Source organism: Thunnus thynnus, chromosome 14 (genome assembly GCF_963924715.1).
Source record: "Thunnus thynnus chromosome 14, fThuThy2.1, whole genome shotgun sequence".
In the NCBI taxonomy this organism is placed as follows: Eukaryota; Metazoa; Chordata; class Actinopteri; order Scombriformes; family Scombridae; genus Thunnus; species Thunnus thynnus.
Window position 1 is genome coordinate 31,245,982 of NC_089530.1, and position 25,976 is coordinate 31,271,957.

At 38.8% G+C, this 25,976-nt stretch overlaps 1 protein-coding gene across 8 annotated transcripts in view; it reads right to left on the reverse strand.

Moving 5' to 3' along the window:
• Positions 1-1,210: 1,210 nt before the first annotated feature.
• The window catches only part of LOC137197516 (NACHT, LRR and PYD domains-containing protein 12-like), an 80,884-nt gene continuing 56,118 nt past the window's right edge, over positions 1,211-25,976 (reverse strand). For 2 of the 8 annotated variants that reach the window (XM_067610977.1, XM_067610976.1), the window contains exons 11-14: positions 22,841-23,014; positions 21,977-22,150; positions 21,097-21,270; positions 18,736-19,459 (exon numbers count right to left, since the gene is read on the reverse strand). In XM_067610977.1, coding sequence (XP_067467078.1) covers positions 19,453-19,459; positions 21,097-21,270; positions 21,977-22,150; positions 22,841-23,014 — 529 coding nt within the window. In that variant the 3' untranslated portion in view covers positions 18,736-19,452. Of the gene's footprint in view, positions 2,897-3,922; positions 4,097-17,572; positions 19,460-21,096; positions 21,271-21,976; positions 22,151-22,840; positions 23,015-25,976 lie in introns of those variants that run through there. The other 6 variants (XM_067610981.1, XM_067610975.1, XM_067610980.1 and 3 more) reach the window with 6 other exon arrangements.

Sequence of the window (25,976 nt, forward strand, 5' to 3'; positions counted from 1 at the left end):
GCTCTTCTCTGTAATCCAGCTGCCTGCGTCTTTAAGCTCAGATTGTTTTTCATCCTGTTTTGCAGCAGTGACACTCGTGTGTTTTCCTGCAGACCAGAGATCAGATTAAAGGATGTGTCTGTCATTAAATCCACCTTTGTGTTTGTACAAGAGAATTAATCACCTGCAACCTGCACATATATGGACTGTGGGAATTAGAGAAACACCTGTATGCTGGATTTTGGAGTAAACATAAATTAATACAGGGTTTTATTGTATTTTAGATATTGAGTGTGTGGTCTCATCAGTCATGAATGTGTCTATATACAGTAGATGCTTAACAAATACAAAGCGATGAGCTCCGGTGTCCCTGTGTCTCCACTAGTCCAATCAGTGTAGTCCATCCTGAAGGAGACGGGGAGCCAGTGCAATGAAAACAGAACTGATGTTATATGTTGTTGTTTTCACTCTCATCAGGATCCTGGCAGCTCTGCTCTGAATGTTCTGGAACTTCTGGATGCTCCTGCCAGGATCCCTGTGAAGAGCACAGAGCAGTAGTCCAGTCTGGAGGAGATAAAGACACAGACAAGTTTCTCTGCATCTGGTAGGGTTAGAGAGGGCCAGAGTTTACAGATGTTCTTGAGATATATATGATCATCAAAGGTCAGCTGAGGGTCAAACCTAACACCCAGATTAGTGACTGAGGAGGAAAGGGAGATGTGCTGGCCGTCAAAGGTGAGATGAGGTTTGGGGGATGACTGAATCTGGTGTGGAGCACCAATAAGTAGAGCTTCAGTTTTGCTTCTGTTTAACTGGAGGAAATTGGTGCTCATTAGCAACAGAACTTTCTGACCCAAACAGCTGATCTGCAGCATAATACAGTGTACAGCATGCGTAGGAATACAGGAGTTCTACAGTTGAGAAAATGTAGTGCCAAAGGAAAGGGCTGTCTGACGGCAAGGTAAAGTGGTGCAAATATTCTAAATATAGCATTCACTTAAACTGATATTGATTTTTTTAGGTGGCTAAAATATGTTTTGCTGCCGGACTCGTCCACAGCTGTACATTGCTTAGCTTCTGTGTTGTTACTCCTGCCTGCTTCTCTGGGAGCGTGCCGACCCAAATCTACTGCAGGTAATACACTGACTATGGATAAGTACCACATACAACCCCACCTCAAAAGATGTGCACTATCCCTTCAAAGAATAAAGAAAACACAGACAATCTAAAGTTAGTATCACTAATTTATAGGTCAAATAAAGACAGTGTTCAGTTGATTCACTTCCAATTAATGAATTCCAGTTGCTAAGCTAGCATAAGCTAAAGTCTTTTAGTCAGTTCACAGCAGGTCAGCCAAACATGCAAACATGTTTCATCTACAGGAAAACATACAATTCAACTTATATGCGAATAAAGTTTCCAATAATAAATGACTGATGAATAAATATTAACTCAGGTGGAAATGGAAATCTATAAACAGACCAAATTACACAGACAATTCTTTCCTGGAAACTTTGAAGAAATTAATAAGAAATTATAAGAATAATGGAGCTTTAAAATAAAGCGTGACCAAAAACTCAGATGTCATGTCGTGGTAGTCCAATGGTTAGACAAAAACTTCTAACAGATCCACAGAAACAAAACAAAGAACACAGATTCAATCAAATGTGGATCATTTATACACAAAGACAGAAAAAATAACTACAATAAAAATAGATGTTATACATGAAGCTGAAGCTTGACACAGGATAAAAACACTGCAAGTTCATTTATTTCCACAGATGTTTATTAGAATTTGGTCTTTGTTTCCCACCACCATCATCATCCCACCACCCTCCCTTCACAAGTCTATAAAACTTCTCAAAACCAACATTACACAATGTTTTACACAAAACTAACACACACATACAGGAAGAAAATAAACCAGTACGGTCAGTGGAGAAGATACATTTCATGTTTTTTATGAAGTTGTGCCCATGGTCCGTTTGCATCATTATCACTGTGTGCAGTGTTGTACAATAAATGCAAGATGCTGCACCAATGTAGAAAAAAAGATGTAAAGGATGTGATTGGATAGGGCTGGATCACATGATCTCACTTACAAGTTTAAATTATATAGTTATTGTTAAAGCCACCTGATTGGCTGACCAGTGTTTACTCACAGCCTGATGCAAATTATTTGTTAAATATCATTATGAGATATAAACTATTCATTTTGACATCATATGTTTGCATATAAAAGCTAGATACCTTTAATATTTACACACAGAGCAACTCTGAAATGTCATCTGGAGCCATGAAGAGCCTTTACAAGTAATCAATCAAGACATTTAATATAGGCTACATTTATTTCTCAGGCTTTCTTTACACTTTGTAAATATCATCTCATAATGAATTTTGGCATCATAGTTTTGTTCCATAACCTTGGTAAGTTACCTGCCTGGTTACCTGCCTATACACATAATATACCAAATTACTACTGTTTCATGTTTTCAGCTGAGACTGTGAAAAAACTACAACACGTCATCACTATTTCTACTTTGCTGCTCTAACTGTGGTAAAACAGCAATGTCTCAGTAAATTCTCTTCTGCTTCATTAATTAGTTTTAGTCCTCGTTAACTCTCTGTGTGATTCTGAGACGCTTGGTAAATATGGGCCCAGGGTCAGATTCTGACTTATAACACCTGTTTTTAATCTTTTCTGGATCAAACAGCTCATGTATAACACATTTATAAAGTGCTGATTCAACAAAATCCAGAGATAACTGTTCTGTTTGTAGTCAGTTAAGAGACTTAAGTGAAGATGAGAAAATCCAGATCCAGACTCTGGTCTAGATGGATCATCAGGATCCAGCTGATCCTCGCTCAATACACACTCCTGGATGTTCACTCACACTCTGACAGAGATCATCACCATCTGATGAGAGAAGAAGAAACAACAGAGGTCATAAATCAGTGTTTAGTGAGACTGACTTCATCAGCTGTCAGTCAGTGATGCAGCACATCCAGTATAAAGAGCAGCAGGGACTTCAGTCCTGTTCAGACCAGAAGTGGAACAGCTGTGCAGCGTAGCCTGCTTCCTTTCAGCTATCATGTTAACGTGTTGGAGTGAACACACTGAGCTCCAAGCTCACACACCTGCACAGACTTTTGCTATCAAGTCTGTTTACTCTGCAGATTTCACTCAAGTACACAGAAGAAATAAAGTGCTGAGAGTCATGAACACATCATTACTGCAGAAACTGAGACATTCACTCATCAGTTTACTGATGGATTTACTGTTGATACATGTAAACTGTTAGAAAAGTTTAAAACTACAGAGTCTCTGTGGGATTTGAAGATCTTTCCTGCTGTTAAATCATCACATGACAATCAGTCAGAGCTCTCAGCTAAACACCTGTTGTGATTCCTGGACTTCAGCAGAGGTTCTGGTCTGTATAAAGACCACATGGTTACTAAACGTAATTCTTTAGTGTTGAAATGAGAGAACAAACACTTTCAGCTCAGATTTGATGGTAGGACAGTTTGATGATGAGGACCACTGTCTCTATACATCTTGTAAGGCTGTCAGCTGTAATCCAGCTTTATTTCCTGCAGACATGACCACAACAACAACAGTCATCTTCACATCAACCCGAACACATGATCACAACAATCTTCTGGCTGATCTGATTGGCTGACACTCTCTCTCTCTCTCTCTCTCTCTCTCTCTCTCTCTCTCTCTCTCTCTCTCTCTCTCTCTCTCTCCTCTCTCTCTCTCTCTGTGTGTCTTTCTGTCCAATCCTGAAGCCTGTCACCATTCTCCTCTCACAGCTTCACTGAGGAAAGCAGCCAATGAGAAGGTTAGGGGTTCACCAGGAAATACTGGATCTTTGCTTTGATACTTACTATGTTTAACACAATACTGCTGAAACCAGCATGGACTGACTCCAACTCTACTGACCTCAGAGTCTCCAGTCTACAGTCTGGACTCTCCTTAAGATCAGACAGCAGTTTCACTCCTGATTCCTGCAGCCTGTTTCCACTCAGATCCAGCTCTCTCAGATGGGAGGGGTTGGACTTCAGAGCTGAGGCCAGAGAAGCACAGCTGGTACTTGTCAACCTGCAGCGTCTCAATCTGTATAAAGAATAAATGTAGATAAAAAATACATTTATAATCCAATCAGATTTGTTTGGGTCTGTTAAATGTACACTTCAACATTATTATGTCCTCATCAATGAGCTATCAAATTAGTTTAATCTTTGGGAGTCATTTTTAGTACACTTCATTTTTACTTTACTACTATTTTTACTATTACAGATGCTCAGGTAAATCCTGAAAATTTATGAACCAAACATTTAAAACTTCAGCGAAGGATTTGAATTGAATGAATATATATATATATATATATATATATATATATATATATATATATATATATATATATATATATATATATATATATATATACACACACATATATATATATGTATATATATATATATATATATATATATATATATATATATATATATGTACAATTATATACAATTACTAAGGCTACAGCAAATTAACTGACCCCAGAGACTCCAGTCTACAGTTTGGACTCTCCAGTCCAGCACACAGAAGCTTCACTCCTGAATCTAGCAGGTCACAGTTGTTACTCAGGTCCAGCTCTCTCAGATGGGAGGGGTTGGACTTCAGAGCTGAGACCAAAACTTCACAGTGAGTCTCTGTGACCCAACAGCCAGAAAGTCTGTAATGACAGATATATTACAACATACATTACTATGAAAGCATAGTTTATATTTACTTTATGCATTTGATGATTAACATTCCCTATTTTGATTAACATTTTTTCTGGGGCATTTTATTCCTTTAATGGAAGGTGAGAGTTGAGAGATAACAGGAAACAAGAGGAGAGAGAGACAGACCACCGCCAGAATCAAACTGCAGACATTTTGGTTATGTGGCATGCACCTTAACCAGTAGACTACCAGTGCACGCCTAGTTCAGCTAATTGTATCTCACCATGCTTGAATGAATCAATAATTCTCATCACTGCAGATCTGCAGACTTTAAATCTTTGTTTTGCTTTAATTTAGAGGATTTAAAATCAATATGGCCTCATGCTAACAAAGTTAAAGTTGATTAGATTTTAGATTTACTGTCCACTATTTTTAATTTGACTCCAGGATATTTTTACTCGGTTCAACTCAGTGAACAGTTACAGTTGAGAAAGATCATCTCTCTTTGCTACCTGCTGCTCTCAGGTTCACATCCATAAGCAAAACTGACTGTTGACAAACACAAATCAAACAAATGGCTTCACATTATTAGAGCTGTACATAATTAAATATTGATGTGATTAAATATTTAGATGTGCGTGACAGAAGACTGCATGATGTTTAGGTGTCAACATTCTTTTCTGAGAATCTAAAAAACTGATTCAGCACACAAACACAATTAACAAACCAATAAGGTTGAATTATTTTCAACATGATGTCATCAGAAAGATACTATCAGGGTATCAGCATTAAAATATAACATTGACCTTTAATGTGTATAAGATCTCTCTCACAGTCTGAATTCTACCATTCTGCTCTTATATATTCATCGGACCTCTGTGCATTTCCTGCTACTACTCTGCTCCACACCAACAAGAGAGAAAACACCTGAGAGTTTCTTTCTGTGACCAACAGAATATAAGAAAGACTTAAAAACAAGATGATGTAACACAACGCACAGAGAAGCAGAACAGCAACAGCAACAACAACAACAGATGCATGACTAGCAGCAACAAACAGCAATAACAGCAGGAACAGCTGGTATCATGGACATCATGGGAAGTCTCCCGGCAGTCTAGGCCTATAGCAGCATAGCTAAGGGCTGGTCCAAGGTGAGCTTAGTCAGCCCTAACTATAAGCTTTATCAAAAAGGAAGGAACCAAATCTGGAAGATGGTTCAACAAGAGAGGAGCCTGATAGCTGAAGGCTCTGCCTCCCATATGTCCCAGCAACATACTCAATTTAAATTATATTTAATAATTAATTATAATATAATATAATAATTGGCCTTGAATAGAGAATCACACAGTTTAGAGGTTAAAACCTAGTTTGGCGAACTTTGGTTCAGGCAGCACATGTGGTTCAAGACACCACATGGTCTGGCCTTTTATCTCTGTAGTTCGCTTTATCAGCCAAATTGTCGGCATGCCATGTGCTCAGTCACCAGGTGACTGCAGCCATCTTGCTATTGTCTTCCCTACACACACACACACACACACACACACACGCACACACACACACACACACACACACACACACATACACTCGTATATAGGTACACTTGGCTAGATACCCTTTTGTTAAATAAATGATTTTGGATATACCTGTTGTCTGTTTTAATGTTGCACAAGAATGAGTTTTGCCAACCCCTGCTCTGTAAAGAACTCCAAATCCTTCAACCTTAACTAGCTATTGATATGGTGATTTTGTTTATAGTTATTAAATTAATTATTAATCAAAGTCCCAAATTCATAGATTAGTACACTTTGAGACTGAATTGGCTATCTTTTTCCCTGAGTCCAGGGTGGCGCCCCGTTATTATTAATTCTTATTAATAATTTTATTGATTTTAATAATTAACAATTATCTTTGATTATCATTAATTATTGCTGATAACCAAACTTGCAGCCAGGCCCAACAATAAATCACATCTGGACTTACCGAGCCTTTCTGCAGTTCCTCACAGCTGGGATCAGTCTCAGTCGCCCCTCCACTGATGTTTTGTACTTCCACGGGTCCAACTCATCCAGAACCTCCTCTGACATCTGCAGCATGTAGGCAAGAGCTGAGCAGTGGATCACAGAGAGTTCCACCTCTGATCTGTTCTCTGACTTCAGGAATTCTTGGATCTCCTGATGTACTGACTGGTCGTTCATCTCCACCAGACAGTGGAAGATGTTGATGCTTCTGTCAGGAGACTTCTCGTACATGTTCATCTTCTTCAGGTTGTTGATGGCTCTCTGGATGATTTCTGGACTGTTCTCTGTCTGACCCAGCAGGCCTCCTAAGAGATTCTGGTTGGACTCCAGACAGAGGCCATGAAGGAAGCGAACAAACAGGTCCAGGTGGCCATTTTTACTGTTGAAAGATTTCTCCATGATGCCCATCAGGAAGCCATCCAGAGATGAGTCACTGTGTTTTTTTCCCAGGAAGTCCTCTAATACCTCTTTGTTGCTGTTGGTGTAACAGTGGTACATGCAGACTGCAGCCAGAAACTCCTGAACACTCAGATGAACAAAGCAGTAGACTGTTTTCTTGAAGATCAGTCTCTCTCTTTTGAAGATCTCTGTACAAACTCCTGATAACACTGAGGCCTCTGTGACATCAAGACCACACTGCTCCAGGTCTTTCTGGTAGAACATGATGTTTCCTTTCTCCAGTTGTTCAAACGCCAGCCTCCCCAGATTCAGAAGAACTTCCCTGTCAGCCTCCGTCAGCTCCTGTGGCCTTTTCCCATATCCCTCATCATACTTGAGCTTCTTCCTCTTTGTCTGAACCAGCAGGAAGAGTGAGTACATGTCAGTCAGGGTCTTGGGCAGCTCTCCTCTCTGGTCTGTCGTCAACATGTGCTCCAGAACTGTGGCAGTGATCCAGCAGAAGACTGGGATGTGACACATGATGTGGAGGCTCCTGGATGTCTTGATGTGTGAGATGATTCTGCTGGACAGCTCTTCATCACTGAATCTCCTCCTGAAGTACTCCTCCTTCTGGGCGTCAGTGAAGCCTCGTACTTCTGTTACCCTGTTAACACATGTACGAGGGATTTGATTGGCTGCTGCAGGTCGAGAAGTTATCCAGATGAGAGCTGAGGGAAGCAAATTACCCTTGATGAGGTTTGTCAACAATACGTTGACTGATGACTTCTGTGTGACATCAGACACGACCTTCCTGTTGTTGAAATCCAGTGAAAGTCTGCTTTCATCCAGGCCGTCAAAGATGAATAAAACTTTCCAGTCATCGAGCTTCTCTGCTGTGACCTTCTGTAATGTTGGATGGAATTCATGGATCAGCATGAGGAGACTGTACTGCTCATCTTTGATCAAGTTCAGCTCCCTAAACGAAAGCAGAATCATCAGACTGACATCTTGGTTTTTCGAGCCCTCTGCCCAGTCCAGAGTGAACTTCTGCACTGAGAAGGTTTTTCCAATGCCAGCAACGCCGTTTGTCAGGACAGCTCTGATAATGTGTTCATGTTGGCTGGGTAAGACTTTAAAGATCTCGTGACACTTGATTGGAGTGTCATGGAGGGACTCTGTCTTGGAAGCTTTCTCAAGCTGCCAAACCTCATGTTGGGTATTAACATCTTCACTCTTTCCCTCTGTGATGTAGAGCTCAGTGTAGATCTTGTTGAGGAGGGTTTCACTCTCTGATTCATCAGTTCCTTCAGTCACATGTTGACATCTCAATCTCAGACTGATCTTATATTTATTTAAAACCTCCTGCAGATCACCATCTGCTGAAAGAGAAGAAAAATATAGATCTGAATATCTATCAGTGTGTTTATATTCACTTACTTAACCAGGTTACTCAGAGAAACCAGGTTGCATAGGTGATCGGGGAACATATTAACATGCACAATAGTAAACTGGTTACTGTAAGTCTGTGAACAGGCAACAAATCAGTGATCATATTTCTCCTCTACACTGACCTTATTATCAAAGCATGTCTTCATTTTATCTATATTAGTGATAGAAAACATGTTAGTCAGAACTGAGTCAGAACTTTTCCTCACAGCATGAATGTGTCTGAATTCAACAAACAGTAAAATGTTAAGTGGTGGAAACCGACTTACTTACACTTCTAGAGGACACTTTGTCAGTTTCAGTTTTAGTTGGACTTTAAATACAAGGATAAATTGCTCTGTGTAAAACTAACTTTCCCTATCTACAGTCTTTTGTTAAGTAAATGTTATGTGTATACATGGCGGAGGATTTGATGTTCTCCAGGAGAAATCTACCTGCTGAAATAATACAAATAAATTGAATTTGCACCGCACTTTTCATTCATAGTGAAACAAAGTTTCTCTGATACAAAATCCCCATTACAGTAACCAGTAACAGTTACTCTGTAGGACCACCCGTCAGAATCATGTCACTGCCCACCTGACAAGAGTTCATTTATTTTTTCCACAGTTAGACCCACAGTCTTTCAATAATCTTATGATGACTCCCCAAATTACCCCCAGTGTGAAACTCTGGGGTACTTCCTCCAGGAAGTACTGTATGTCTCAGAGCCGCCAGTATTTGTTGGTCAGTGGAGGAGATATTACCAGATTTACTGTGGGCATCGGTTCGCTTAGTTATGTCTGAGTCATCATATGATTATTTAGTCTGACTTCATGTGTATCTGTCCTGTTACTTTTGAACCCCTTCGCAATTGCTTGTATGAATTGCAGTTTTGTGCTCCAATATCCATTGTTTAAGAGGTCATTTGGTTTGTCCAATGTATGCTAGACCACAGGGACATAACATGCAAATCACGAGTCGATTTACAGTTTATAAATTCCTTAATAAGAATTTTCCTCCCAGTGTGGGGATGATTGAACAATTTCGTATTTGTTATATTGTTGCAGCAGGCACAGTTACCACATCTATACATGCCAGTTGTAGTCAGCCATGTGGTTTTGTCATGAGTCATATTTTTGTACATGACAATGTTTTTAATTGTAGGTGCTCTCCTGAATGAGAAAAGGCGTGGCGATTTGCCAAAGTCTTTCGAAGATTGTTCTGCTTGAAGCACATGCCAGTGTCTCTTGAGTATCTCTTTTATTTGTGAAGCACAATGATTATATTCAGTAGAAAAACAAGCCTGACTTTGATTTTTTGTTTTTTGTGCATTAGACCAGAGATCAGAGTGAGAGGTGGTATTGGCATGTTGTATGGCTTTCTGAATAGAGTTGGAGGCATAGCCTCTTTCCTTGAACCTAGTAACCATGATGTTTTTTTTGGAGTCATAGTCATCAAGTTCTGAGCAGTTATGTTTGAGTCTCAAAAACTGTCCCACTGGGTTAATATCCTTTCGATGTTTGGGATGATTGCTAGCAGCATGCAATATTTAATTGCGTTCCATGTCTTTTCAATAAATAGAAGTGTGAATGGCTCCAGTTTCATCTTTTCTATGGTTAAATCCCAATAATTGATTTTGCCATCTAGTGTATGTTCTTAATAGTGAATCAACGATGGTCAGTGTTTTGTGAAGTTCCATTTTGTCTGTAATTTGGTCCCTGTATCTAGAACCACAGGATAAGAAAAGTAATCGGTTCCCAAATAATTGGGTCCAATTCCCAGCTGTGTATTATCTCTGCCCTTGTATATATATGACTGAATTGAACCTGTATACTTAAAACGCTCTGAAGAAGGCTCTCTGCCAAAACGCGTAAGCGTTTTTCTAATGTGATGTCAGTCAAATAAACAAGTGAAATGTTTGTCAAATATTTTGTCCTCATTGAGAAAGGAAATTTGAGATATGCTACTATATTTTTGGAACATGCCTAATGGATTTTGGGTTTAGCACTTCACTGAGAATCCCACTGAAGTGCAACCTCCTTCTCCAATTTACTTTTTAATCACAGTATTTATGAGATGTATGATGTGCAGTAATGTTGAATTATTTGGTACTGCACAGCAGAAGCATTGTGTGTCCAAGGTAAATTTCCCTCTGGGACAATAAAGTCTTATCGTATCATATCTTATCTTATTTGTAGCCAAGTGTGAAGTGGTTGAGATAAGTCCAAGAGGCTGTAAAAAGTTAAATTATCTCTTTTGGGGCTGAGGTTTCCCCAGTGAGGAGGTTCAAGTATCCTGGGATCTTGCTTCCCAGCAAGGGTAAGACGGAGAGTGAGACTACCAGATGACTTGTTGCAGCGAGCAACAAGGATGAGGCAGGTAGAAAAGGGGAACAGAATTGTTCGTTCATGCTGTGAGTCAGTTGACCAAATTTATTTCAGCTTGTGAATCATTTAAGAATTATTCTTTATCCTGCTACTTTTTCTTTTTGATGAAGGTGGTACCAAAAAGAATGACAAATCAATCTATAACATTATTTTTACATGATTTTTGTTAACACATTAGAATATTGTAACTTTTAGGTCATCTAATAATTTATGAAATGTATGTGACACTGCTTTTCAGATTCCTTCCCCTAACTTACCATTTGGTCCTGAGCAGGAGTTTTGCAAACTCTGCATCAGATCATTCCTGCTGATCTTTTCTAAAACCTTCATGGTCAGCTGCAGAGCTCCAGGATCCTGATGTTTCTGTATCATTAGATCCACTGTGTCCTGCCTTTCTGCATTCTCCAGCTGAAACACTGGGATGCCTTTAAAGCCCTCCAGGATGTCATCCTCCTCCAGGAACCACTTGAACTTCTTAAACTCATCTGCTTTTAATTTTTCCAGAGTATTCAAGAGCTCCCCTTTACGTTTCGCCATTACGGCTCCCTGCTGAAAATAAGAGAAATTTTAAATAGGAAGGACATGTATTCAATTCTCATCAAATAACACTTTATCGGTTTGACTTTTGTACATGTGCATGTTAAATGTAAATCATTTACTGCTTGATAAACAGGTCACATAACTTGGTTATTTTCATAGTTTCACCACTGCAAAACACATGATAATCCACATTATCCACATCTACATCCTCTGTGAGCAAGCAAACAACAAAGTTTTTGCAGCTTCTGTACATTCAAAGTGTGAGTTTTTTGGTGTCTATAATTCATGAGTATATCTCATTTTTATTTTTGCACTTGCAGTGGGCATTGCCATGTTGTTATGAAGTGCTTCCCTCTGCCAGTATTACAGCACATTTAAGGATAAACTTTAAAGGATAAACTTTTTTACCTCACATACCCCTACAGGAGTTCATGAATGGTCAGCTGATAACGTTGGACGCCGAGGGGAGCTGTTTGGCCTGCGAAAACCAGAAGGGAAAATAATAATGATGAGAACATATACTTTATACACTTCAACGTTGTCATTCCTGGTGCTTAAACTGGGAGGTCAGAGGTCAACTGCTGATCATGAGCCAACAGGCATACAGTGTCTTTCTCAAGGACAACTCAAAAGGAAAGATGCTTGTGAGCATTACTTCCTGTACCACCTACTAGTGCTGCTACAGTTGGTGATAAACAGTCATCCTGTTTCCTCTGGTTGAGCTAGATACGGAAACCTGCAAGGCGAGTTTGTTTGTACAACAAATCCCGTACAGAAAGTCAGTTTAAAATGCTTTAACACAATGTATTGAAGTAGAGCACAATGACTGCCTCCTGTTTTCACATTTCCTGGAGTCCACTGGACTTCTTTCTATTAGCTGAACGCCAGGAAAGTAAAACTGTGGCTGCACTTCACAGCAAGTATTTTTGCTCTACAACTGAAATGTCCGTTATCCAGTACAGCATTAGGATGAGGGGCCTGTTAACCAGTACAGCATTAGGATGAGGGGCCCGTTAACCAGTACAGCGTTACGATGAGGGCCTGTTAACCAGTACAGAGTTAGGATGAGGGGCCTGTTAACCAGTACAGAGTTAGGATGAGGGGCCCGTTAAGCAGTACAGCATTAGGATGAGGGGCTTGTTAACCAGTACAGCATTAGGATGAGGCCCATTAACCAGTACAGCATTAGGATGAGGGGCCTGTTAACCAGTACAGAGTTAGGATGAGGGGCCCGTTAACCAGTACAGCATTAGGATGAGGGGCCTGTTAACCAGTACAGAGTTAGGATGAGGGGCCTGTTAACCAGTACAGAGTTAGGATGAGGGGCCCGTTAACCAGTACAGCATTAGGATGAGGGGCCTGTTAACCAGTACAGAGTTAGGATGAGGGGCCCGTTAACCAGTACAGCATTAGGATGAGGGGCCTGTTAACCATTTCAAGATACAATCACAACAGCGTACTTTTAAATGAACTGCACCATAGCACTTCTTTTGAATCTTTTACTCTGAAGCAGGAGTCATTTGGTATCTCTAAATGGCCTTCTTTGGGAAGATGCCTAAACAAACCATGTAAAATATTAATTTTCTGTGGTATTATTAAATTTGGACTTGGACTAAATAAAGATGCATGCTATTGTTCCGTTGTGTTCTCCAGCTAATAAGTCACAGCTATAGGTCATCTACAAGCATCTGTTTACAAAAATTATTCAGGCAGAAATTAAAAACCTTTTACTTCAGTGTGTTTAGACTTCTATGACTCAATGCTACTAACACTTACAGTGATTCTGACTGTTGGGGAAAAAAGTTCAGTGTTACCTTTGAAAGAGAGCAAAATCATGCATGTACTGCTAATGGTTCAAGAACAGCTTTCTATTTACTTTAGGTATGCTTTGGATGGATGTTTGAGGTTAATTTTACAGGAAGTTAAAGGATTGTTCAAGGGGTAACCAGTACAGCATTACTATATAAAACATTTTCTGTATCATATATTTCTTTGAGTTGCAAAACAGTTTCATTCACATCTACAAGAAGGTTTCTATTTTGCCTTGGGGTGCAGTAACCTACAGTCTGTCTTGCCAAATAAATAAATAAATATATTAATAGCATATTAAATACCCTAATATTGTATAACTTATGAGATATTTTGCCAAGACAACTTAAATAAACTTATATTATACAAAAGTTTTGTTGCTGCAGGCTGCCCGCCTGGCTGCATTAAGTTAACAACAGCAAAGCTATTGTTATATTTTATTGTTGTCATCTATATGCTCAACTTTATATATAATTGTCAATCTGATCAACAAAAGAACCATTAACAACTTTCTTCATTTATTAGAAAGATTTTCTTTTCATGATGTTATTTCCTCCATTAAACTGTTTCTTGCTGACAGACAGACTCTTCCTGACTTTAATTTGATCCATAATAACAGTTAAACACATTTATATTTTATATAATTTATTATCATTTCCATTCAGTCACATGTGAGGCTGAAAATTCCTGAACGTCAGGTTTGATATGAGTTACATCATTTCCATTTGCCCTGAAACATTTAGCCAAATACATATTTTCCAGTGTTCAGAAGACACCCGGATCATATCCTGAGTTATTCAATAATGAATTCACAATCAGAATATCAATAAATATAGACTCAAATAATCGATAAATAGTATAAACACATTCTGTGAGTAGAAATGGTTCCTTTGCGTCTGAGCAGGACACAGTATAAATACAGAATGCAGGTTTTTTATTGAGGTGTTTGTTAAACAGGAAACAGGCTGCAGAGAGGAAACAGCTGCTCTAGCGGTGATAACTTTATTAGTATTAACACAGTGCACATGTGTACAGACACAAACTCCATCAGAAGTTTCTACAGCTGTTAAAGCCGACTGACAGCTGATCCAGCTGTGAGCAGCTGTCGCCGTCATCAGAAACGGACGTCGCTTCACATGACGTTTCAGAGGAGAGGACGTCTCATGTCTCTCAAAACAAATTTTCCCTCTCCTCGCGTCTCTCCTGCATCTCCCGAAGGACTAAGACGCAAGGAAAAGACGCCAGTGAAGGAAACGTGGATGCAATTTCAGAGACTTCAGTTGCACCTATTGTAGTTTCACCATGACAGACTCACGTCAATAACATCCGTAGTCGCATAATTACGTAGCCTCGTGTAACTGCAGTCGATTGTCTTTTCCTAAGTTCTACTTTAAATCTTTTTTTCACCTCGTGACGTTTCCTATCGAGGTCAAGCAAAAGTGATCAGGAAAAGACGGTAGGCGCGACTTTTTTGACCGCAGCCGACATCTGACTAAAATCCAACAAACAGACTTCAGATAAACATCTGTGTGGTTCTCAACTGACTTCTCTCTATTTTAACTGCAGCAGTGAATCACGTTACGTCACTGTGATTTTTCTGACACAGTTTAATCAACTAAACAACTAATCAGTAAAATAATCAGCAGGTTGATCAATAATGACAGTAATCATTATTTGCAGCGCTAATATTAACACTCACCCTGCATCAGACTGTTTCCTGCTTCTGCTCTGGTGACTTTCAGGGTTTCTCCTGGATTGCTCTTCCCGCCTTCTTCACTTGAAGTCACGTGTGTGTGTGTGTGTGTTGCAGGTCATCAGTCATTAACAAAGATCTAAAATTACTCTGAACTGTACAAATTAACTCACAGCTCAAAGTGTGAGCAGAGAATTTAATTGAAGAGGTTTCTGATCAGATGTCTGACTGTTAGTTGACTGTTAACCACAGTCACCAACACACACATTTCCTCATTTTACCAAAACAAATTAACTTTTTCATAAATCTGTTTGTATCCACAGATGAATTAAAAACTCCACAAAGAGACTAAACCACCTGACAATGAAATAATAATAATAATAATAATAATAACAACAGTAATGTTTGTTTCACCAATATTCCTCCTCCAGCAACAACAGTCAGACTTAAAGAACGAGTTTACAATTATTCAAGTGTGAAAATACAACACATTGTTAAAGATGAAACCAGTGGTTTCCAACCTTTTTGTCTTTTGACGTCTTACAAAAAGCAGTGTGTAGTCGGGGTCACATTTCACATGTCTATGAGTTGTTAACAGCTCCACCAAATAGTGATTTTTCCCTCTAAACTTCTCACATGCTTTCATTTCAATAAATGTTCAAATGATCCAATATTTCAGCAAAAATCAAAGATTAGAGAAAAAGTCCAAAAACTGAAAACAGATTTGTGTATCAGAACTTTGTTTTTTCTTCTTTCCTCTCCCATTAATCATCTCACCACCCCTCAGATTTATCTGCTGACCCTTTGGAGGGCCCCGACCCCTAGGTTGGGAACCACTGGACTAAACTAGCTAACTGTATATAAAGTAGTGTAAACTAGCTCCACCTCCAGCAGCTACAACAGTAACATGCTGCTCTAACACTGATGCTTCACTATTAATAATCTAATGATGTCATATATAATAATATATCAGTCAGAGGGACCAAACCACTACTTTTACTGCAATACTTTAACTACATCAAGCTCATAATACTTATGTACTTTTACTGCAATACTTTAACTACATCAAGCTCATAATACTTATGTACTTTTACTGCAATACTTTAACTACATCAAGTTCATAATACTTATGTACTTTTACTGCAATACTTTAACTACATCAAGCTCATAATACTTATGTACTTTTACTGCAATACTTCAACTACATCAAGCTCATAATACTTATGTACTTTTACTGCGATACCATGATACAATATTTTATTATTATAAGACCTTAATAAAAAGAATCAGTTGGATGTTCTGCCTCAAACAAACAACTAAATACAAACAATAATTATTTTATTTTGTTTCCCAAAAACAAATTCAGGAAAAGAGTCCACTGGTTAAAAGAGAGAATTTATATTTATTTTGTCTTTATTTATCTCATTTTATTTTTGATTGTGTTTTTAAATGTTCTGCTGCATTTTTTCACTTTATGTAAAGATCTTTGAATATTTTCTGTATTTAACAACTGGCAAAGTGTCACTTTAAACAGCTTAAAATCATTATTTACTGTTTTATTAATTAAAACATGAAACTTCACATAAGAAACATGAGAATCTGAGTTTGTTGACAAACAGGTGAGAACAGGATATTAAAAATAATAATGAATGTTTAATAAATAAAATCATAACATCAGTATCCTGCTCTGCTGGCTGCTGCCCCCTGCAGGTCAGTACAGGAGCTGCAGCAGTGTTATATTTATATTTATTTATTAACTTCATATTTAAATGTGTTTTATGTTAAAGATGAAATATAAACTGAATCATCAGACAAATAACTGAAGTTCACACGTAATAACAAACACACATGTAGATCTGAAACTGCAGAATAAATCAGACATTGAACATAAAATTAAATGAAGTCGCTGGATTTCGTGCTGGTTGAACCTGCTGGAAGCAGATCAGTTTGTTTGTTTGTCTGACTGATGACATTAATAATCATGTTAATACCTTCAGATCAGATCAGCTCCGACCATCACAGATACCATCGTCTATTTACACTTTAAATGATCACCAGAACACATTTCTATCAGTCTGGTACAAAGAACATTTAAATCACGGAAGAGCTGAACTGAGTGTTGACAAATATTTATGTAAAGAAAAGATGTTTATTAGGTTGGTGGAATACGTGGCAGCATAAAGATATTTATATTTATATATATCATATATCTTGTCATTATTCCTTTTTATATCTAATTTAAAGCACTTTGAACTGTCTTGTTGTTGACAGTTCAAGAAAAACATGTTTCAGTGTTCATTTGGGCTCCTGACTGTTGCTTTAAGACACACTTGAAAAACTGTGAACCCATCCTTTAATATATTAATTTTACATTTTAACTTTTAGAAAGAGATAAAATGATCTGAGCTGTAAATCCTCCCTCTTCACAGTCTGACTTGTAATAAATATGCAGTTATATTTTACTTTACGGAACAAATCAAATATAAATATAATTTTTGTTAAGAAACATGTTGATCAGTGACAGAGCCAGGCTAGCAGTTTCCCTCTGCTTCCAGTCTTTATGCTAAGCTAGGCTAATTAACTTCTTACTCTATTTCTCCAAAATGTTGAACTGTCCCTTTAGTCTCAGATCATTTCACAGACTCTGGATCTGATTGGATGATCTTTTTCCTTCAGTTTGTTGTTGCTGATCCAGTTCTCTGACATCTGATCTGCTTCTTCTTCTCTCACATTAATATCTATAACTGTTGTTTTCATACTTTAATCTGATTGGAGGATAATTCCCATTTTGAATGATAATTGAGGCTCTTCTCTGTAATCCAGCTGCCTGCGTCTTTAAGCTCAGATTGTTTTTCATCCTGTTTTGCAGCAGTGACACTCGTGTGTTTTCCTGCAGACCAGAGGTCAGATTAAAGGATGTGTCCGTCATTAAATCCACCTTTGTGTTTGTACAAGAGAATTAATCACCTGCAACCTGCACATATATGGACTGTGGAAATTAGAGAAACACCTGTATGCTGGATTTTGGAGTAAACATAAATTAATACAGGGTTTTATTGTATTTTAGATATTGAGTGTGTGGTCTCATCAGTCATGAATGTGTCTATATACAGTAGATGCTTAACAAATACAAAGCGATGAGCTCCGGTGTCCCTGTGTCTCCACTAGTCCAATCAGTGTAGTCCATCCTGAAGGAGACGGGGAGCCAGTGCAATGAAAACAGAACTGATGTTATATGTTGTTGTTTTCACTCTCATCAGGATCCTGGCAGCTCTGCTCTGAATGTTCTGGAACTTCTGGATGCTCCTGCCAGGATCCCTGTGAAGAGCACAGAGCAGTAGTCCAGTCTGGAGGAGATAAAGACACAGACAAGTTTCTCTGCATCTGGTAGGGTTAGAGAGGGCCAGAGTTTACAGATGTTCTTGAGATGGTGGAAAGAGGTTTTACATAGATGTCTTATATGATCATCAAAGGTCAGCTGAGGGTCAAACCTAACACCCAGATTAGTGACTGAGGAGGAAAGGGAGATGTGCTGGCCGTCAAAGGTGAGATGAGGTTTGGAGGATGACTGAATCTGGTGTGGAGCACCAATAAGTAGAGCTTCAGTTTTGCTGCTGTTTAACTGGAGGAAATTGGTGCTCATTAGCAACAGAACTTTCTGACCCAAACAGCTGATCTGCAGCTTAATACAGTGTATGGCATGCGTAGGAATACAGGAGTTCTACGGTTCAGAAAATGTAGTGCCAAAGGAAAGGGCTGTCTGACGGCAAGTTAAGTGGTGAAAATATTCTAAATATAGCATTCACTTAAACTGATATTGATTTTTTTAGGTGGCTAAAATATGTTTTGCTGCCGGACTCGTCCACAGCTGTACATTGCTTAGCTTCTGTGTTGTTACTCCTGCCTGCTTCTCTGGGAGCGTGCCGACCCAAATCTATTGCAGGCAATACACTGACTATGGATAAGTACCACATACAACCCCACCTCAAAAGATGTGAACTATCCCTTCAAAGAATAAAGAAAACACAGACAATCTAAAGTTAGTATCACTAATTTATAGGTCAAATAAAGACAGTGTTCAGTTGATTCACTTCCAATTAATGAATTCCAGTTGCTAAGCTAGCATACGCTAAAATCTTTTAGTCAGTTCACAGCAGAGTAAATTCTCTTCTGCTTCATTAATTAGTTTTAGTCCTCGTTAACTCTCTGTGTGATTCTGAGACGCTTGATAAATATGGGCCCAGGGTCAGAGTCTGACTTATAACACCTGTTTTTAATCTTTTCTATATCAAACAGCTCATGTATAACACATCTGTAAAGTGCTGATTCAACAAAATCCAGAGATAACTGTTCAGTTTGTAGTCAGTTAAGAGACTTAAGTGAAGATGAGAAAATCCAGATCCAGACTCTGGTCTAGATGGATCATCAGGATCCAGCTGATCCTCTCTCAACACTCACTCCTGGATGTTCACTCACACTCTGACAGAGATCATCACCATCTGATGAGAGAAGAAGAAACAACAGAGGTCATAAATCAGTGTTTAGTGAGACTGACTTCATCAGCTGTCAGTCAGTGATGCAGTACATCCAGTATAAAGAGCAGCAGGGACTTCAGTCTTGCTCAGACCAGAAGTGGAACAGCTGTGCAGCGTAGCCTGCTTCCTTTCAGCTATCATGTTAACGTGTTGGAGTGAACACACTGAGCTCCAAGCTCACACACCTGCACAGACTTTTGCTATCAAGTCTGTTTACTCTGCAGATTTCACTCAAGTACACAGAGGAAATAAAGTGCTGAGAGTCATGAACACATCATTACTGCAGAAACAGAGACATTCACTCATCAGTTTACTGATGGATTTACTGTTGATACATTTGAACTGTTATAAAAGCTTAAAAGCTACAGAGTCTCTGTGGGATTTGAAGATCTTTCCTGCTGTTAAATCATCACATGACAATCAGTCAGAGCTCTCAGCTAAACACCTGTTGTGATTCCTGGACTTCAGCAGAGGTTCTGGTCTGTATGAAGACCACATGGTTACTAAACGTAATGATGCTACTGTGAAATCAGAGCCAGTGATTTGCAGGCTGCAGTCAGACTGATCTTAGAGCTCTGACAAAGATGAACTGATCATTTCTTTAGTGTTGAAATGTGAGAACAAACACTTTCAGATCAGATTTGATGGTAGGACAGTTTGATGATGAGGACCACTGTCTCCATTCATCTTGTAAGGCTGTCAGCTGTAATCCAGCTTTATTTCCTGCAGACATGAACACAACAACAACAGTCGTCTTCTCATCAATCAAAACACATGATTAGGGATGCACCGATCCAGTGCTGATATCAGATATCGGTCCAATACTGACTCAAAGAAATGGATCGGGTATTGTGACAATGGGGCCGATCTAGAAAGGTTGGCACATCGGCGGGGCCCATGGTGCCATTAGATGCTTTTCTCCCGCCAGAGCTGGGTTGTTGCTGTTGTTTCAGCATTGTGAAGTACAATGCTTAGACAGTACAAACTGTACTCTAACTTTTAACACTAATACCACCCAATGTGAAGTTGTTTTTAATGCTATCTTTAGTTAATCGAATCACCTGTGTTTTTCCTGTCTTGAATACATCCCATTACTCATGTGAACAAATGACTTTAATCACTCACTGATAAATTCATGATTATATTTTATAATTTTAAACAAATAAATAAATACATAGATATTATCTCTGTATTTATTTGTTACATTTTGTTTTACAAAATCAGGAAAGCAATGCTTTAGTAATGCTTTGAGCCTGATGTTGCCTTACACATAAAAGAATGATCCCGGTCTGTTCCACACATCGGCCAATACGCAAAGCCCAGGTATCGGTATCAGGACTGAAAAATCAGATTGGTGCATCCCTACACATGATCACAACAGGCTTCTGGCTGATCTGATTGGCTGACTGTTCTCTCTCTCTTTGTCTTTCTGTCCAATCCTGAAGCCTGACACCATTCTCCTCTCACAGTTTCACAGAGGAAAGCAGCCACTGACAAGGTTGGAGGTTCACCAGGAAATACTGGATCTTTACTTTGATACTTACAGTGTTTAATACAATACTGCTGAAACCAACACAGACTGACTCCAACTCTCTACTGACCTCAGAGTCTCCAGTCTACAGTCTGGACTCTTCTCAAGATCACGCAGCAGCTTCACATCTGACTCCTCAAGTTTGTTTCTCCATAGCTCCAGATCTCTCAGATGAGAGGGGTTGGACCTCAGAACTGAGGCCAGAGAAGCACAGCTGATCTCTGACAAACTGCAGGCACCAAGTCTGAATAAAGAATAAATGATGTCACATTAGAAGACAAAGTTCATGCTTGAAATAAGTGTTTCATAATCTGTTCCCAGCTGGTATGTAACAGCAGTGTAGTGTGTACAACAGTGCTGTTTGTGTGAGTGTGAGTTAGAGACGGAAATGGAAATTAAATTAATTGAATGAAGATAAAATGATGGTTTAATGTAGAATTAGGATATTAGCCTAAACCTGTAAATATTTTTTTTTCGAAATCTTGAGGGCAATTTTTGCCCCTCAATCAGGGCTTTTAGTGACATTCTGAGATTTCTTGAGGCATTTTTTCCCCTTGCCCCCTGTTAATTTCTGACATTGCACACAACACGATTAATCAGAGGATATATTTTTTGTCCAGCCCTAAAGTTTAGAAGATGCAAACTCCAAACACATGAACCCAACAGGATGCAGGTAAAAAGACTGTCAAATATAAAAGACAAAAACAGAGTTTTGGAGGTTCAGAATGAATTATCCAGTGTAGATATTTCTTGTTGTATGAAGGTTTTAAATGTGCAGCTCAACATTGCAATGACACAGTCAATGGACTGAACCACTGAAAAATAAAATACACTTTCCCATTAATACTCAGTGTGGATCAGAATAATATCAGCTTTATGTCTGCAATTTAGTGTCACTACAACTGTAACATCATATTAATCTCAGCACAGAAGTAAAAGTGGTGTCTGACCTCAGAGTCTCCAGTCTACAGTTTGGACTATCCAAAAAATCACACAGCAGCTTCAGTCCGGAATCCTGCAGCTTGTTGTAACTCAGCTCCAGCTCTCTCAGATGAGAGGGGTTGGACTTCAGAGCTGAGGCCACAGAAGCACAGCTGATCTCTGACAAACTGCAGCCCCACAATCTGAATAAAGAATAAATGACGTCACTTTAGAAGACAAGGTTCCTTCTTGAAATCATTCAAGATTTCAAATCATGTTTCATAATCTGTTCAGAGCTGAAGAGGGTTTAGAATGTAGAAGTTTAGAGGATGGAAACTCCAAACACATGAACCCAATAGGACGCAGGTTAAAAACTGTCAAATACAAACAGTCAAAAAGAGCTCTCAACATTCAGACACCTATTCATGTCAACACTGATTCATAAAATTACTATATACATTCTTGTAACACCTGCACTGATCTCTCTCTCTCTCTCTCTCTCTCTCTCTCTCTCTCTCTCTCTGTCTCTGTGTTGTGAAGGATCAGTATCTATGATCAGACATTATTCATTAAAACACGTTCAAGAATATAATAAAGAAATATTCTCCTTCAGCAAGTAAACCTTGATCAATTTAAAACAGATATTATTTGAGAGGATCTTCTGTATGCAGATGTGACTCTTTACCAAAGATAATAAACATCAATTGACTTTAACGACTAACAGTGTACATTTTCTACAGTTTCTTATATAACTACAGACTAAACTTTGTATAGTATAAAAATTTAAATAAAGAACAAAAATAACAATGGATGTAAGTAATGTATGTACATAAACCAGGTTCAGTTGTTAAACATTAAGATCAACAATAGTAACAGGCAGTCAGTGAACTGACCCCAGGGTCTCCAGTCTACAGTGTGGACTCTCCAGAAAATCACACAGCAGCTTCATTCCTGAATCCTGCAGCTTGTTTTCTCTCAGATTCAGCTCTCTTAGATGGGAGGTGTTGGACTTCAGAGCTGAGGCCACAGAAGCACAGCTGATCTCTGACAAACTGCAGCGACTCAATCTGAATAAAGAATAAATAATGTCACATTAATTGACAAAGTTCATGCTTGAAACTCCAAAAACCTGAACCCAAAAGGATGCAGATTAAAAACTATTAAATACAAAAAAGTGAAAAGAGTTCTCATTAATATTAATGACATGTTACTACTTCAATAAAGACATAGTGACTTCACCTCCTAAACTCTGCAGCTCCACCAGTGACTCCATCTATACGCACTCATGTTTTGCAGCCAAAGTAAAAATGCAAAAAAACTCAAACATGACAGATCTATATTTCTAGGCCTCGATGTGCTGAACAGATGAGCAAGACTAATAAAAACCTGTACCATTGCAAGGGTTTCATCATGCACATTTCATTATGCACATTTAAAGAGCAACTTGCAGGTTGGATTTTTTGCTGGATTTCCAGTTTATGTACCATCAAAATTATCCTGTGAAAGGTTAATGTGTCATTTTATTAGTTTAATGAAACATAAAGGCAGAAATTAAGACTGAAAAGTTAGCATTTTGAGCAATGCCCTTAAAACAAGCTTTTTTTTTCAACAACGCATTACATTATGTCACAGCAGGGTGTTGCTCTCCCTGTCCCAGCTGCAGTACACTGTGCTGTATCAAGTCCTAATGAGTCTGAGCAGTCGTCATTTAGTGAATTTGTATTTGTTTTGTGTTTTTTTGCTAGTTTTGTTTTGCATTTTATTATTTTTCATCATCGTGAATAACTGTGTTTGTGCTGGCTGCACAAATTCGAGCCTGTCAGGACCTGAAGTCCACTTTCTTTACAGGAAAAGCAGCAGCTAGTTTTCATGCCCTGCTGAGTTTTGTGCAGGTGAAGAGTCTTCACTGCTGCCTCTGTAACAGAAGAATATGGCTGTGTGCGGATTGTGTTATTTGCGATATGATGAAGTTCAGGATGGGATGTTGAAGCCTGGACTGTGTGAGGTTGATAGCTGGTGCGGTTCCTCTGGTAAACACAGCTGCCTCATCAGCTCCGCCTTCAGCAGCAACTCAGTGCTGACTGGAGAGATTCAGCTCGACAATGACATGAACTGTTCTGTTAAGTTATGGTTTCTAATATTTCTAACTACCAAATCAGTCAGCATGCTGGCTTGAATTGAGTAGGAACATCTTATGAGTGTTCATTGTTGTTAGGCAGTGCAACTAACCTGTAAAACCACCAGCTGACGAGGGACAATGCTAACATTAATTAAAAATGAGCCAACACTGTTAGCATCCTATTTTGTAAATGCAGTTATCATTTGACACAACATGATGTTAATAAAGTTCTGTTATCTGACGCAGGATTCTGGTATCTAGTTACATAACTTTGTGACTTTTTGTTTGCTCAGCTGAAACATTTGTATTTTTTATTCTCAGGTGGTATTACGTAGCTGTGATATAAGGTTTTGAGAGATGCTGTAGTAATGAGTAGTGGTGTCTCAGGTCCTCTCATATATAACATTAGCTGCATTTGTTCCGTATCACACTGTTAATAATACTGCATAATAGTGTATGTATGACATTGTACTGTTATGTAAAGTAAGAGTTACTCTCAAAAAGGACAGACACGGGTAGTTTCAAGCTTTCGATCTAACTTTGAAACCATCTTCAGGAGCAGGTAGAGGTGTCAGGAAACGGCTAATAAATACCAGATGTGCCATCTGATTGCTCAGCAGCATCTGATGATGTCTCAACATCATGTAAACACCCTCAGTTCCTTTGATATCCCACATCTTTTTAAATTGTGTTGTGTCAAGAAGGAACAAACCATGTCTAATGCCTGGCATGTTGGTAAAAGTTTGTATCCTGATGTTTGTAGTTTAATTTAAGTTGTATAGCACCAAAACACAACAAAAGTCATCTCAGGGCACTTTTCACACAGAGCAGGTCAAGGCCATACTCTTAGATTTAGAGAGACCCAACAATTCCCCCATGAGCAGCACTTGGTGACAGCAGTAAGGAAAAACTCCCCTTTAACGGAAAGAAACCTCAGGCAGAACCAAACTCTAGGTGGGTGGCCATCTGCCTTGACCAGTAACTGGCAACGGTGACTAGTAATAATAATAGGAGTAACAGCCGGAGAAGACTTCAAGGCTGGATACCAACAGGACTGCACCACCATCCCTGTGGCAAGGCCCATAGCTCAGAGCCTGGCCAGTCCTATCTATAAGCTTTATCAAAAAGAGAGTTTTAAGCCTACTCTTAAATGTAGAGAGGGTGTCTGCCCCCTGGACTGAATCTGGAAGATGGTTCCACAGGAGAGGAGCTTGATAGCTGAAGGCTCTGCCTCCCATTCTACTTTTGGAGACTGTAGGAACCACAAATAAGCCTGCATTCTGGGAGTACAGTGTTCTAGCGGGTATTAGGGCGCAATGAGCTCTTTAAGATATGATACTGCAAAGACTTAAGGGCTTTATGGGCAAGGAAAAGGATTTAAAATTCAATTCTGGATTTTACAGGAAGCCAATGCAGCAAAGCTAAAATGGGAGAAATATGATCTCTTTTTCTAGTTTTTTCTTCACAGTACATGTGAAGCTGCATTCTGGACCAGCTGGAGAGTCTTTAGAGACTTTTTAGGGCAGCCTGATAATAAGGAATTGCAATAATCCAGCCTAGAAGTAACAACTGTGTGGACGATTTTTTCAGCATGCTTTTGAGAAAGGATGTGCCTGATTTTTGCAATATTATGTAAGTGAAAAAGGCAGTCCTTAAAATTTGTTTTATGTGGGAGTTAAAGAACATATCCTGATCAAAGATAACGGTGGAGCTGGAGGCCAGGGTCATGCCATCCAGAGTAGCTATATCATTAGATAATGCATTTATATGGTGTTTAGGGCCAAACACAATAACTTCAGTTTTATCTGAGTTTAGTAGTAGAAAATTGCAGGTCATCCAGGTCTCCATGTCCTTAAGGCAAGCTTGGAGTTTGTTTAACTGATTGGTTTCATCTGGCTTCATTGATAAAT